The sequence below is a fragment of the Pieris rapae genome, chromosome 20 (assembly GCF_905147795.1).
Source record: "Pieris rapae chromosome 20, ilPieRapa1.1, whole genome shotgun sequence".
Classification (NCBI taxonomy): Eukaryota; Metazoa; Arthropoda; class Insecta; order Lepidoptera; family Pieridae; genus Pieris; species Pieris rapae.
Window position 1 is genome coordinate 7338585 of NC_059528.1, and position 16642 is coordinate 7355226.

Genomic DNA, 16642 nt, shown 5'->3' on the forward strand with positions numbered 1-16642 from the left:
TAGCCTTAAAACGAGTCTACATACATACACACATGGAACCCTTTCATATAAAATAATCCAATACTCGACATTGGATCCTATTTTCCAGGTCAAGTTGAAAGCATCCAGACCACACCAGGTGGTGACACGAGAGTTTACTCGGTAATATGGAATCCTTCAGAGCATGCCTAGTGGGTAGGATCGTTATCAGCGTTCTATAATTGTCAATTATATATAGCTCCAATTTGTGATCCAATTTGTACAGTTAGTTCAGCGGGTGTTAAATTACATTTAAATATTACTAAAACATTTCACAAACTCTCTTTAATAACTCACTGTGGCACGAAATGAAACTCGGCTGTTTTAAATACTTTCCCAACGTCCTTGTCTGGATATTTCTGAAGGTCTCCACGCACATAAATTTAAAGCCTGCGACTTTGTCCAGCACCGGATTTAGAGGTCTGGACTGGGGGCAACAAAGGAGTGGCGGCACCCTGGCATCGAAATTATATTCCAAATAAAATGGACAATTTTTTCAGTTAAGTTTTTCCATCAATAATTTTTTGTGAAACCACGTAGATTAGTTTAGTATTTAAGTATTTTTTTATTACATTTTTATTTTGGGCCCTTTGTCCAGGTATCGTGTTACATGAACACATAAATAGAACACTTTTTCTAAAATACCATTAGGAAGTCTGTACTTTAACTTATGAAAAAAGAATACTTGATACATAGAAGATACACCAAGTCTAGATTATATTAGAAAAAAACCAATAACAACTGATGCTATCACGAACAAACAAAAATGGTAAAGGACTGTTCATGTAACACGATACTTGGACAAAAGATGGAAAGAACTACCCGGGAAGAGAAGGGAAGGTAGTCCTAAAAGAAGGTGGGCTGATGACTTGATAGAAATATCAGGAAAAGACGGTACAAAAAATGTCCTTGTCTCTATCTTTGTTTACAGGCTAGGCATCTAGAAAGGGCTTCTTAGACACCTGTGTTAGACACCTGTGTGTGACAGGTGTCATACATTTTATAGCATAGGCAAACGAGCCTATAAACCGCCCAAAATGAGCAGTCGTTACAGCCTGTCGACACCCATTTCAGTGGGTGAGTTTCTGGCCTTATACTCCCTATACCCTTTTTAAATGGATAAATAACGTATCTCCCAGGGATGACACCCCCCGGTAGTCGATACAGTTAGCTAGTACGCAAAATAAAATGTCTTGTGAAGAACTAAAATCATTTACTTATAAAGGCATTTTTATTATTATTACTATTGCCTTCCTCAATAAATGGACAGATATTAATAATTTTTCAGAAGAGGATTATTAATCTACGGATGAATTCAAATACCAACTTCGCGGCAACGGATGGTTTAGTAATTGGAATTTCAATTAGCTGGAGTGCAATCGAAACGTTAAGCATATAATTAAATGGATTCGCGATAAAACGATTTAACAAGTTGTTTTAACCTATAAAAAATTATGACCTCAATCGTTAAGGTCTGGTCTCAGATTTCTGTATCTATTTTGTGATTTCTGTATCTGTCTGGCACACACTCTAAAATTTTTGGTTTTTGGTAAAAGAGCCGGTTTTCTCACGATGTTTTCCTTCACTACACGGGTGTGAAGCGCGTCTATTGGTGCAGCTGGGCATCGAACTTACAACCCCAAGGACGCGGCTAGCAGCCATTAGTTCAGTGTTTCCCAACGTAGAGCCTACGCCCCACAAGGGGATAATTTGATTGTGAAGGGGATTATTCCAAAACTTATTAAAGTTTTTTGGAGTTTGTATTTCAGCTTTACATTATATGCTTTGAAAATTTACTTAATAAAACAACAGTTAGTTATTTTTTCCTTAAACCTTTTTCCTTAACCTAATATTGAAGTTTTTTACGTAAACAATTCAATTTCCTAATATAAAAATTATGTATGAAGAAGACTATGGTGGGATTTAGTCCAAAAAATGGGAATCCCTGTATTAGGCCAACATTGCTCTGTTTTTTAATCTACTTATATATATTTATATGCCGTATGGGCAGGACAAATTAATATACTTTTAAAAATATGCTGCAGCAACAGCTATTTTCATGTAGCAGATTTAATATTAAAACGAAATACAAACATTTTATAAAATCTCAATGCCTGAGATAAGAATGAATATCGCTTTCTTAATATAAAAATCTATTGAAAATCTCGAGAAGAGCTTGAAATATCGAGGACCCAACTTGAAGATTCTTAGCGGTACGAGACAATCTTTTATTATTCTTGGTGAACATAAAACGAAATTGTTCGGAAAGATAATTATTGTAACGAATTTAATCGTATTAAGTCGAGGGAAAATTAGTGGCCTATAATTTCTGTATGTTTCACGATTTGTCAATCTAATAGCTACTTGATCAGCCATCTGTGCCTGACACACGCCATCGACTTTTTGGTCCATTGGTTCGAGGATGAGAGTAGCACGCTGAAGCTACTCTCATCGAGTTCGTAGGTTCGATCCCCGGCTGCGCACCAATGGACATTCTTTCTATGTGCGCATTAAACATTTGCTGGAACGGTGAAGGAAAACATCGCGAGGAAACCGACATCTCTTAGACCCAAAATGTCGACAACAGATTCAGAATCGGAGCTAGACCTTAAGACCTAAAGAGGTTGTAGCGCCACTGATTTATTTATTTTTATTTAAATACGAATAATGAATATATTCAAAATAAATAAAACACATTCGAAATATTATTTTTTATACTTAAATCTACTTATTTAATTTAGTCGCAAAAATAACAGACAGTAAAAAGCTAAAACTACAAATCTTAAGCACCAGGCGAGCAAAGTCTGGGGCAGGGTTGCGGGTACCACAGCACAGGGGACAAACAAGCCAGTTAAATGTCTCGTTCTCATATAATTGTACTAGGATATCATCAGCGTTGATGAGTAGATATAATTGTAAAGGCCGCCAAATGTATAGCAGTGAACATTCTAAAAGTAACAGCGAGAGAAGGATCTGAAATATGTGTGATTCATTTAATGAGTGCCCGCCAAGCAAAAAGCGGCAACGCGTACTAGCCTCTTCTTGGAGAAGTTCTGGCCATATTCTACCTCTAACTTCGTGGTTGATAAAACCCTAAATCACCAAACTGTGTTTATATAAACCCGGTTTATTTCAAATTTCATTTAATTTTATAGTTCATAGTTTAAGAATCATAAATCGAATTTCCTAATTATGTCACTCAATAACTCACTAACCGATCACACACAAGAATTAAGTGGGACACTTCTAGCAGATATATATTAACACAGAAGGTCCCTTAAGTAGACGTTTTTTTTATATGGCATAATTATTATCTAAGAATGACTGATATCTAGAGATTGGATAATGCGCTTAAATAAATCGCATACTGTACGATGTTTATTTTTGAATTAGAAATAGCAGATTTGGCAGATTTAAACTGAAACTATATTCCACATTAATAATTTTTATTTATAGGCACGTAACTACTTGATATTGACAAAATTGATAGTATATATTTCCATTGCGCCGCAGGGGTTTCGATAGTAGTAAATTAATTATGAGACAATATCAAAACACAATTTTAAAAAGTACCAGGATCTTATAACTGTTTAAGAGCTTACCTCAAATATAAAGCTTATAGGTGAGTACAAACGTAGCACTGAGATCACTCTCAGTTGTTCCAGAAGAATACAGATACTGAGAAGAAAAACTATGTTTGACGGAAAGAAGTCCTCTATTAAAAGGTTTGCTGTAACAATGAATATCTTATGATACATGCGAAAAACTTCTTGAAGTGATTTCTGCTGAACTGTGAATCATCTTTATATCCTGCAAATATCCTACCGCTTAAAATAAATATAGACGAATAACGACGTTGGTAGTTAGATTTTTATGGCCTTGAATTTATTAATAAAATAGCACCAAAACCGTTTTAAATAAATACATAATAAAAAACTTTGGTAGTCATTCATCATCGACATTGCTGAGTTATTGACCTGCTAATTATATTATGGTGCTAGTTCCAATCAGGCAGATTATAACACCCAGGGGTGAGTTTTAACGGGAACAGAAACCCAAAGTACGATTTTCTGGTGGTTGGTGTACTGATTTTAAGTAAATTCATCGGCGCTTAAACGTCCTAGTCTCGATGCGTACTTGATTATGGCTAGAAGATCCGAGATCATGTGAAATATAGGTATCTTCACGTATTGACTGTTCTCATGTTACTAGTAATACGTCTGGTAGCACGGCAATATGTTTTTTTATAATTTATGTTTCTTAGCACTTTAAACTCACCATTCTGCAATAAATTTAATTCGCTAACAATCAATGCTAGTGCCACTAATACAGCACTAGAGTTTGTCATCTCCAAGTTCCAAAACACATATTTAATTTATTTTTATCTGACATTTTGGAAGCCTAATTGGTACAGACTAAGTCAGAAATAGATAAAGTTTCAGTAACAATTTTACAACCAAAAAGGTTTTAGTTGAAACGAGAATTAAGTGAAATCGGAAATTTCCACGAAAAAGAAAACTAAGATAAAACTTAAAGCGAACATTTAAACTAGAAATAAGAGAATTCTAACAACTTTTGACCTTTTCACCCTTTGTGTATTTTTTACCCAGCATTAATTTAGTTGTTTTAGTAGTAGTTTTACCGCCGCTATTTAACCCCAACATTTCCGAACGACTTACATTGACAGCCTCTCCAGGTTTGATACGCACTTTTCTCAAAGTGGAATTAGTTCGAAAATACTTCGAAAACGCACAGTTATTGGACGTCGAGATGATGAGTGTCGTATGCTGAAGCTACCAAGATGAGACGTCGTTGATCCGTCGGAAAGAGGGACGGACTAGCATGCCAACACTAAGTGCTATTTAAATATGTTAGCGCCTGGTAGATAGTAACGGTGACTCCGGTGCTTTCCTCACCCAACAAATAAGTATCGCAATACAGTGAGAAAATGTTGCCAGCGTTAAAAGTACATTGCTACAGGGACCAATGTTTTTAAATTTGTTTTATTTTCTCTTTATTGATTTGTAATTATTTTTACTACGTAGTTTAAGAAAATTGTAAATACTGTGTACTTGATTGTTATGTTTAGGTTTTACAAAAGGATTCAATACATCACTACATTATATAGAATATATATATATTTATTATATGGATTTAAATAAAATAAATTGGTATAGCTATGTTTATGAATATCTATGTTTGAAAAAAACAAAAAAAAAAACAACAAACTAGCTGATGTGGTCTCTGGCAAAATGGCCAGCGCTGTGGAACATTCCGCTCCTCAGCATAATGCTGAGCCAGGGCCATTTAAAGACACAGCACACACGCATTACATGGTTGAGACGAACCAAATGGAAAAAGGAAAAAAAATCATATTTTATATTTATTTTTCTCACTGATTATTGTTATTTTGTGTGTTTATGTCTATGTGTTTTGTTTGAAATAAAGAATATGTCTACGTCTATGTCTATGTTTAAATACCATAATCATTTTAAAACATCGAATGAAAATCAATTCTTTACGTATTCCGCTTTCTATAAAACTGTACTTGGAAAATCCATCTAGCTAAATAATGAAATCGCTCGTAAAATGAACATTAAACTTTTATTTAATGTAGACACTGCACTAAGGACATAAAAACTGGTTCTGTACGTTTGTAAGTTTGTTTTTGGAACTTTGGAAAGCGTCTAAAACCTCGCTTCAAAGATTGAAAATATAAATCTATTTTTAGGACAGTTTTTATTTATAGAACAGGGGGCAAACGGGCAGGAGGCTCACCTGATGTTAAGTTATACCGCCGCCCATGGACACTCTCAATGCCAGAATTTGGTAGTTTAGCAAACAGAAAACGTAAAATTGGTAAGATAATATGTCACTGCAAAGACGAATTCAGCTACTTTCCGCGTACACTTTAAAAAAACAGTTTGTAAATCCAGTATAATATTCAGCTATTAAAATTATATCGTAATAATAAATCTGGTATTAAAACATATGAACAATAGTTTCATTCGTTCACGTTTTGTATTAGAAATCTCTTTAACAAACCAAAACCAATAAAATAGAATGAAACATAACTCAATATGGCCGATATAGTAAAAGTAATTTCACGTGAATATAAAATACGATGAAAGAAACCTATATAATAATAATCATTGTGGTTATATTAAATATAAATGCTTTAGAAGTAGTAGAGTTAGTGGATGAATCATTACAAAGCGGAGAAGCTGAAATGAGTGAATTAGATATAAGACATACAGGAAGCGAAGAGGAGTTCAAAACTTTCTTAGAAGAGAGATATAAATTTAGAAATGATAACACGTCGACCAGATATAGAATACAATTTGGGGATAGATTAGATCCAAGTAAGTGAGAGCGAGAGAGCTTGATCTCTGTCACTCTTTACCTTCTTGCTTATTTACGATAAAGAGTGGTCAGATGAGTTAGCGGATTAATGCACATGGGGTTATCAGTGGAACCAGTCTACTAAAATATTATCGAACCAATATGACGTAGTTTCGTTCGAGAAAACAGCGTATTAATTCTTGAAAGGCCGGCAACGCACTTGCGAGCCTTCTGGTAATGTGAGTGTTCATGGGCGGTGTCAATCAACATCAGGTGAGCCTTCTTCCCGTTTGCCGCCTATTATTCTTAATATACCCTAATTCATAGTTATTGTTAATTCTGTATTTTTCTTAAGCATTTAATGTTGAATATTTATAATTAGAACACGTGTTTCGTAACAGTACAATTAAACAGTGTGAATATTAAATATTATTTTGGTGTTTTTAAATCAATTTAATATACGACGGTGATAGTATTTACTAATTATTTATTTATTTAAATAAAATCTTTTTGATTAATTTTAACATTTATCGTCAATGACTGCATTTTTGTAAATTTTTTTCCATACGCGTTATTTTTTGTTCTAGTTTTTTCACCTAAGTTGTAAATATATTCTGGAATGAATGTTTTTACAGCATTTCCAGAATCAGATAGTGATCGTCACTTGGCATGGGCTTTTCGGACATATGCCGTGCGCCGCATCGTGGGGGGCATGGAGACCAGCATATCCATGTATCCATACAACGTTGCGATATCCAGGAATGGGAAGCATTGGTGTGGTGGCTCTATTATTGATGAGCAGTGGGTGCTGACAGCAGCTCACTGTTTGGAATTGTATGTTTTTCATTATTTTAAACAAAATCAATTGGTTGCTGATCTAATTTTACAAATTTTTGTAATACAAACTGTAATTATTTAATTTTTATTATTCTTTAATTTGTACTGGCACTCTTTTCTTTTTTTTGGATTAAGATGCCTATCCCAGATCGTCAAAATTGTATTGAGATAGGTTATTGGGTTTGGGCGTTAAACTATTAAAGACAGTTGTTACCGAGCTTCAATTAAAGTTTTTCATTTAAAATATCTGAACATATTCATCAACAAACCCCACCGAACTCGGATAATAACTTGGTTTTATTCCGCTTAGTCAGTGGCCACCTTGGGTGCGAAGATGGTGGTGTCACCATCGAAAGCAATAAATTTTATAAGATAAAGGACATGGATCATTTATTAAAAGATGCGAGTATGGGACGGGGCTTCCCCCACGACACTGTCAGACTCTTTTTCGGGAATCCCCGAATAGAGATGAGGTAGTGCTAGTGGAGGAATGCCTGAAAATAACTTTTATGAATTTGTAATGTACAATATAATATTTTATATTATATAATTGCTACGCCACTGCGTTAAGTCAATCTAAACTATTTGAATATACATTTCTAGAATTAAGTTTTAAGCCTGCCAACGACGAAATTTTATGAGTTTATCCTTAATTTCAGTGTTCGTGGTGATGATAAGAAGAAACTGACACAATTCACTGTAAGAGCTGGAAGTTCGTTTCACAGTCGTGGCGGATATCAGGCCAGAGTCAATAAGGTTAGTTTTTAAAGTGAAACTTTTATTATAACGTCTTTATTATATCCCGGTTTTATAAAAAAAAAAAAAAACGTTTTCGGCTGTGTGTTGCATGTCGCGTGACGGTCGGCCGCGGAGTAGGGATAAAGTGAAAGACATAGCAGCCAAGGCCAATATTTATTTTTGATTTATTTATTTATAAAAACACTCCTGTCTCCATTGTTTTATTCCTAAAACCAACATCTACCAGCTGACATTGGTAAAACCTAACATATACTGAATTCGAATGGTAAAAGCTCGAAAAATCGTCGTATTTTCTGAAATACTTACATTTACCAACTCACGTCTGTCAATCGTAAGACTTACACTTAACTCTTAAGATTAACCGTAGTTCGAGCTTTTACAGTAACATATATATTATTTTGTTATGTGGTCCCCACTATATTATTAATATTTCTATTTACCTAATTACTATTTCTTTAACCATCTGTTTACGATATAATTTAAGATTAATTAGTTTGTTCGACTTAATTTATCCCTATTCTTAAACGACAAAACCCAAACCTTTTTAAACATCTGTTAACGATAATTTAAGATTTATTAGTTGTTCCATGTAATGTGTCTCTATTTTTAAACGACAATACCCAAACCTTTTAAGTATCAAGTTACAATTTCTTTTAACCATCTGTTTACGATAAATTAAGATTAATTAGTTGTTCTACTTAATGTATCCCTACTCTTAAACGACAAGACCAAAACCTTTAAGTATCAAGCCCCGATCCTTTGAAAGACACTTCCATTCCATATTTCCATTTGAACACTAGTTTTGTAAGCATAATTTTAAATAAAGTTTTTGTTAGTTTAAAAACAAGTTTTTGTCACTGCCTCATAACATTATAATTCAATTTTTGCTTAATAGTTATTAAGTTTACATTACGTGGGTAAAACAAAAATTACACAAAATAAATATGAAATTCCACCGACTTATTTACCGATTCTTAAAAATTCTACGCGCTTGCGAGACTCCTGGCACGTTTCTATTAACCATTAGCTTAAGATACTATAATGAAGTTTATTTGCATTTAAATTAACAAATGTACCACATTATCGAAATGTTTGTTCTAATAAAAATGTCTCGCATTTGAAATCAAAGGAAAGATGAAAGATAAATGAAGGAGATTCGATACTTATCTGTTAATTAATGATTATCCATTGAGAGCGCCGTATAGCTGAAATGTTTCAAGACGCCTTTGAGGCACGCTTAAAGAGTGCGATAAAAAGATTTTCTGAATGGAACCATTTGATTTGTTACTTTCCAAAAGCGAAAGAACTTTTTATGATCACATTTTAATTGTGTCCTTGTACATATAATTTAGCATTACGCAGGTTAAGACTTAATAAAATTAAATAATCTGAATAAAATAGGCTAAAGATTTATATTTCTGACGTATAAAAAAAACAACATGTTTGAAAGGATAATAAATGTATTTATGTAAATAAATAAAATAAATAAATAAATAAATTTATGTAAATAAATAAACACTATTTGACTGATTAACAATAAAAACTGAATTGTTGACTATAGCTGCATCAGGGTGTCTTTTTTGTGACGGTGTGCGCGCGCATCGTAAAAATGTACTCTTATCAGTTTTCCTATAGAAGCGGAAAAGTAGTATAACTAAGTAGCCAATAGCTTTAATAAAAAATATAAAACCAAATGTATCTATTAATTAATAATTACCTTGATGAAATATTTTCTAAACGATATCTTTACGGTTTTGCATGCATTTTTCCATCACTTATAATAAAGTTAAGAGGTGTTCCTATTAATACCTACAGCTGAGTTTCATCATCGGACGTCGAGGCAGAATATGCAATTCCACCCGTATCACCTGGACGTCCACCGTTCCACAACTGCGCGTTTGTCAAGGCAGTTTTTGCCGCGTACCACCACTTTGTGGAACCAACTGCCCACTGAAGTATTTCCGAACCAATGCGACTTAGGGTCCTTCAAGAAAAGAGCGTACCAATTCTTAAAAGCCCGGCAACGCACTCGTGAGCCCTCTGGCATCGAGAGTGTCCATGGGCGGCGGTATCACTTAACATCAGGTGAGTTTGAGTGAGGCCCGTTTGCCGCTGTTTAATAAAAAAAAACAAAAAAAAAATAAAAAAAAATATTTTCCAGGTATTCTTTCATAATGATTTTTCCCCTGGCTCTGCAGACTATGACTACAGCCTGATTCGCCTTGACAGACCAATGCCGATTGGGAGAAATATAGCTGTTTTAAATTTACCCTCACAGGATTATGATATCAAACCTGAAGATATTCTTATTGTTACCGGCTGGGGTAGTACTGACGTAAGTTTTCTGTATAATTTTCTAAGTCACCATTAGTATGTATAGCAAATATAAATTTAAAAATATTATTCGCGGTGAAGAATTGCAACCGGAATAATTTTTTTTGTCATTAATTTTAATGTATGTACCTGTATACCTACTGTATGTAATGCTTAATATTAAGTGAACCAGCACTAAAATGCTGTGTACAGATGTAATTGGACTTTAGGTTTTCAAATGTTGTTTAGTGTGTAATATGTATTTAATCAATGTGTTTTCTGTTTCTGTACCAAAATCTAAAAACCAAAAAAATCGAGTGTGCTTCTGACCACACTGAAGTGAAACTTCTTTCGCTCCATCTGTATGTATGTATATATATATATATACATATTGATTGTAAAACCGAGACTATAGGCTTATGGTATGAGAAGATGAGAGGAAGAGAGAAAGAAAATATGCGCGCGCACTTATGTCTCTTGCTTATATCCCCCACTCAACTTCCGTTCGCCTTGCCCGATCACACTTTTCGTAACGCTTACGTCACGCCAGCTTATTCTCCAAGTCAAGCGTGCGTAAAGAAGTTTCACTTAAAAAAAAAACTCAAAACATAATTTACTTGCGTTAAATGTAAAAAGCAATAAATTTTATATTATAAATGACATGGATCATTTATTAAAAGATCGCAAGTATAGGACGGGGAATCCCCGAATTCTACATACACCTGAGCTAGTGCTAGTGGAGGAATCTAAGCTAAGGATATCTTAAAGTTGAGAGTGGTTTGTGTCATCCCAAAAAAGGTGAAACCTGGTGCTGCCCGCCCCAGCTGCCCGCCCCAGCTGCCCCTTTGCTAAGCCACTGGGGCAGTATAAGATGTTGCTAAGCTAATTATGTAATAACTTAAGACAGAAAGTTCCTTTAGTTGGTATTTTTATGGTAGGAGAACTGCGTTTACCATTGAACGTTTTCAGGAATCTGGTTATGGTCACATCCCAGATCGGCTTCGTTTTGTCCCCGTGCCGGTGATGAAGGTGGAGATGTGTCAGAAGGCTTATAACTTCTACATCACACCGAGGATGATATGTGCTGGGTACGCTACAGGGGGCAAAGATGCCTGTAATGTAAGTACCTGGAGTTCAGACCCCATTGACTCGAATACATTTACATAATTTTAATCTAAGCATTGAAATAAAATATAAAATATATTATAAAAATAAAATATAAAAAAAGGTTAGTCGACATCACAGGAGAACGAAGAGCTGGCAGCTACCTCGCATAAAGAATTAGTCCAGCTATTCAAAGGGGGAACGGGAATAAAAATAAATAGAAATTTGCGTTTACTGCACAAGTCGTTATGTGACAGAATTACGATCTAAAGTTCTAATATGTAATTACTAAACGAATACATTAACTAATAGCGTGTATATTTTATCAATCTCCCTTTCTCACTCTCTCTCAATCGGTTTCAATCGCTCTCTCCCATTTCTTCTACAAAAACGCTCACATATTCGTGATGTTTCATCCGTAATTTTACCTTCATGCTCCTAAAGAAGTTTTACTTCAAAAAATATATAAACCTAGCGACCCGCCCCGGCTTCGCACGGGTGCAATGCTGATACTAAATACACTACAGAAAATCTGTGAACGTTGTATATAAAAATGTGGGTTATCCATAAGAGATAGACATATACCATCAAGGACTTTTCTGTAGACCTTTTCAATGTGTACAATACTTAGTACATTATTTTGATAAAACTCGTAGGGTTCAGTCTGCGTTTGCAATGTAAGCGGAAAAAATGTAATTATTTACGACATCATATTAGAAACCTTAAAAATAACAGTACTTCTCCACTATTTAATGGATGCTATTATACATATAAACCTTCCTCTTGAATCATTCTATCTATTAAAAAAAACCGCATCAAAATCCGTTGCGTAGTTTCAAAGATAAGCATACAAAGGGACATAGGGACAGAGAAAGCGACTTTGTTTTATACTATGTAGTGATGATAAATAATCCCCAGCACGACTCAGGTGGGCCGGCTGTGCGTGACGGTGTCCTTCTGGGGATTGTGTCATTCGGTGGTAAACAGTGCGGCGACCCTGCCTCACCAGGTAAATTAATAATATTGTTTACAACCCAACAAGGTGAAAATTGTATGCTTTATTTTGTAATAACTACATGAGTAAGATTGTGAGGAACAATACACAAATCCAGAGTGTCAGACCCATCAGGCCTGATCCTTGCCTATTAGAGAATGATTATGAAACAAATAACCATATATGAGACCAGCACCAAGGGTGCAATAGTATTCAATAGATAACAATGCAGATAAAACACTTATATTGTTTCCCAAACGGGCAGGTTGATGTTACAGAGCATGAGAGATGAGATCATTAATTATTGAGGATCATTGTTACCTGTACTAGGGACACACATAGAAAAATTTTCAGCTTTTATTAAAATCCCGAAGGTCTGGCACTCTCTCACTGGCTCTTGGACCATTAAGTGATACCGCCCAGGAACACTCAAATTGCCAGAAATTTGCCAGTAAGATGGTTTGGTACGCTCTCTCCTTGAAGGACCCTAACGCCCGAACCCAATAATAATTAATCAACAATTTCAGATTGAAAACAATCTGAGATCAAACATTTCTTAAAAGGCCGGCAACGCACTCGCGAGCCCTCTGGCATTGAGAGTGTCCATGGGCGGCGGTATCACTTAACATCAGGTGAGCCTCCTGCCCGTTTGCCCCATGTCCTATAAAAAAAAACGTGATCTTCGCTCTTTACACTCATATTTGATAATAATAGTATTAAAATATACATGTCTTTTTAATTATTTTAAAAACTGGTGTAAGTTAAAATCTTAAGATAGGTTATTGGCACAGATGAACTGCCATTTTCATACAAAGGTCTATCCACATACACCGATCCGACCTACCATTACAACCCGTCGATTGGTTATTGGCACATTTTTATCAATATTTGGAAGATGTCTATCTTAGATTGTCAAAAATAAATTGGGATAGATTATTGAGTTTGGGCGTAAGTTGAATTGAGTTATAGTATATTTTCTATGCACATGTAAGTAACACGTAACTTGCTAACCCACAGGTGTATACAGCAGAGTGACTGAAATATCGAACTGGGTAGAAAAAACGATAACGTCCAATGAAGCATCCAGTGTTCCTGAATTAATGGCGAAGATTGAGAAGGCCAGGCAAAGAGAGAAGGAGTTGCAGAAGTAAAGATATTGTTTAGATTTGATTCGTAACTTCGGCCTTTGGATAGCTGGATTGGAGCGCGTAAAAATGACGTTTTAAAAAAAACTTTTCAAAATTATTTCAATGCTAAGCTACATAAAGTCGCAATTATCATATTTGTATTAAAATATATTGCGGTAACTGCAATACAAAATGGTAACCACAACTGAACGCCGATATAAAACAAATGAATAACAATAACTTTTGGGCGAATGAAAAATGTTTTGTAATATGTTAGTGGGGCCTCGGATAACATCAGTTCATTAGATCACCATATTTAGTTTTTAGGGTTACAACCCTACAGTACTAATTGAACTACAGTTCAAGAAGATCATTCTAGAAGGAATTTTTTTTTTACAAAAAAAATACTATTGCAGATTACTCTGAATGCAGCAACATTTATATTAATACATACGTAGAACAAACAACAAAAAGTAATAGATTAAAATATTTACAAAAATACTATCTATTTCTATATATAGATAGTATAGGAACTGACATGAAGCAGAGATTTTGTCAGACTCAACGGACTATTAAAAACGTCTGTCAATGCAGTTTATTAATTTCCATACAATGTCATTTTCAGTTAGTTTTCGCTGAGGACACAATTTCGGCGGTCGATGTAAAAGAACCTGACACAATCGATTCCGAAGGACCATCATGAGTTGTGACAGCTCCAATTTAAATTCGTTTTTTATACATACGAATAAATAACTCAACAAAATATTTCCCAGAAAAACACTTTTTTAACGGATTGAAGCTGTTATGTATTATTATAATTATTTAAACATAATTTTAAATTTAACTGACGTTTCGCTTACTTAACAGCGTGAGTGGTCACGGTGACTGACAAAAGGTGTTGAATGTCAAAAAAGTATCACAGCTGTAGAAAATGTTGTATTATATGTATTTATTTCCCCGGAGTTGGTATCGACTAAAAGATGTAGGGTTTCTGCAGAAATTGCTCGCGGTGTCCTATATTTTCGCGGCTGGTTTGTGCTGAGATTTTAATTTGGATATTATTGGATCCCAGGCGTTCTATAATTTTAGGCCGTCCTCTCTATTTAAATTGGCGTGTTTTTTGATTTCATTGGCTTCGCGTCCCAATCTTGAGAAGAATCTTTTTTCTTTCGCAAGTACTTTCAGTTGGTCAAAGCGTATGTAGTGCTTAGGCCTATCTAGTATAACTTCAATCCGTTAAAAAAGTGTTTTTCTTTAAATGTGTAAAAGAAATGTTAATAAAAGACAGTACTATATTTCCCAGATTCAAAGCTCGCGTGGAGGACAAGAAAAGTAAAATCAAGAATTGGTTACGCGAAACGTTACACTCGCCAAGCTTTCTAGAATTAGCCAAGAAGAAGCTAAGAGAGGCTGGATTTAATATTCGGAAGAGTTTCAGAAGAAGCCAAATGGATGATAGCACGTTGGATGAAGTTAATTTTGAGAATTTAATACATGATAGGATACTTGAGAGTGACTCCAAAAATGAAGCAGAGGTTTTTCTGAGTACGTTGGCACTTATGGAGGTTATTAATGATGGACAGGATTGGAGTAGTGAGAAGGTGATTCAGGCGCTGGTGATAAAATAAATCGAATAAATATTTTATACAAGCCTTAATGTACTTATTAATAAAAATTAAAAGCACAACGAGTACTTAAACATCTTTGTCGCTAGTTTTATTGTTTTTATGAATAGAAACCAATACTTTAAAAGTATGATAGTCAATGTGCATTATAATGCGTTGTGATAGATTCGTTACGCCCTCTATATATTTTATGCAGCTATTTTTTACTTTTAATTCTCTAAATCTACCAAACATTGTACATTAGATCATTAAAATAATCTTTACGTTAACATAATATATTACTAAATGATATTGCTTATTAATGCTAATTTACGTTTATTATTACTAGCGCCACCACATTTACAAAAACGAATTTATTAAAATGATGCATCAGCGCCATCTACCGGAAACTAATAGAAATAATATGAATGAGTGATAAACGATTTGTAAGAGTTACAATGAGCTATAACTAGATGGCAGGTACAGTCTAGTGCATATAAACAATGACCGAATCTTTGAAATTAACATTTTGAAATACCTAGTATTGCAATGTATAATAAAATCATCTTTCATTAAATTTAATACGGTTTAAAATATAGTCATAATAAAAAAATTGTCTTAAAAATAATTTTACATAGAAGTCACATACAGTATGAGTCATTACTACATACTATAATGAATAGTCAATTCTTATATTTCTATCACTACATAATTATATAATTAAAATATATTATTTATTTTGTCCAATTAATATTTATTAAAATGGTTTACGCCAATAACCATTAATTGAATTATAAATTTTTTCCGAAAGAAGTACAATGAGTCGACTTTTAAAAAGTGTAAAAACTCTAATAGGAAGTTATTTTAAATTATTTATTCCCTTAAGATTAAATAAATAGGCAGGAAAGTTTATTGATATATACATACTACAATACGCATCTACAAAGCGTAATGTTCGTCATTTTATAAATAAACTTTTAAGATAAGAAAATATATTTTATGCCTAAGAGTATTTTATGTCGTAGTTAATAAATGAAACTAGATTTATATAGATGTTTCGATAACAATACATGTTGTCATGTATTTAATAGTAATTAATTATTATAACAAAGAAACTATGAGCTTGTTATGTTAACAGATATACAAATATGCCATATGCTTTGCAAATGATAGTTTACAGGATAGATGAAAAGGTAACCGAACTATAAAGGAAGGAACAGACATAATTAATGATTTATAATAATAATAATAATATTTGATAATAATGATTATAATTGATAATACTTTAAAGCAAATATAAGATCTGCCTTTGTAACCCCATCTATCTTCTTCTCAATGTGTATCTTTATCACGGAAGTCTGAATAGTGGTTATAGAATTACAAACATTTTTTTACACAGCTGGACAGACATTTAAAATCGTATGCTTACATATCACTTACAAAACTCATTGAAATTTTTGAGAATACTGCGAGATGATAAGCAAATGTGTTTATTGATGATAGTGTGAAGAACTCTTTTAAGTCAAAAATACCTGTCAGGGTTC

At 33.9% G+C, this 16642-nt stretch overlaps 1 protein-coding gene across 1 annotated transcript; it reads left to right on the forward strand.

The window, feature by feature from the left end:
* Window positions 1–6072: 6072 nt before the first annotated feature.
* LOC110999480 (trypsin-4-like) lies at window positions 6073–15146 on the forward strand. The gene is made up of 8 exons (XM_045632649.1): window positions 6073–6380; window positions 6996–7194; window positions 7857–7953; window positions 10118–10291; window positions 11239–11388; window positions 12292–12382; window positions 13385–13514; window positions 14798–15146. The coding sequence occupies exons 1-8, from the start codon at window positions 6143–6145 to the stop codon at window positions 15120–15122; spliced, it is 1404 nt and encodes a 467-aa protein (XP_045488605.1). The 5' UTR covers window positions 6073–6142; the 3' UTR covers window positions 15123–15146.
* Window positions 15147–16642: the final 1496 nt, after the last annotated feature.

Bases quoted from the DNA above. Each gene is read 5' to 3' on its own strand.
- LOC110999480 (XM_045632649.1), top strand. From the start codon at position 6,143: ATGAAAGAAACCTATATAATAATAATCATTGTGGTTATATTAAATATA. The intron at 6,381-6,995 runs GTAAGTGAGAGC...ATGTTTTTACAG, and splicing joins TGGGGATAGATTAGATCCAA to CATTTCCAGAATCAGATAGT. The intron at 7,195-7,856 runs GTATGTTTTTCA...CCTTAATTTCAG, and splicing joins GCAGCTCACTGTTTGGAATT to TGTTCGTGGTGATGATAAGA.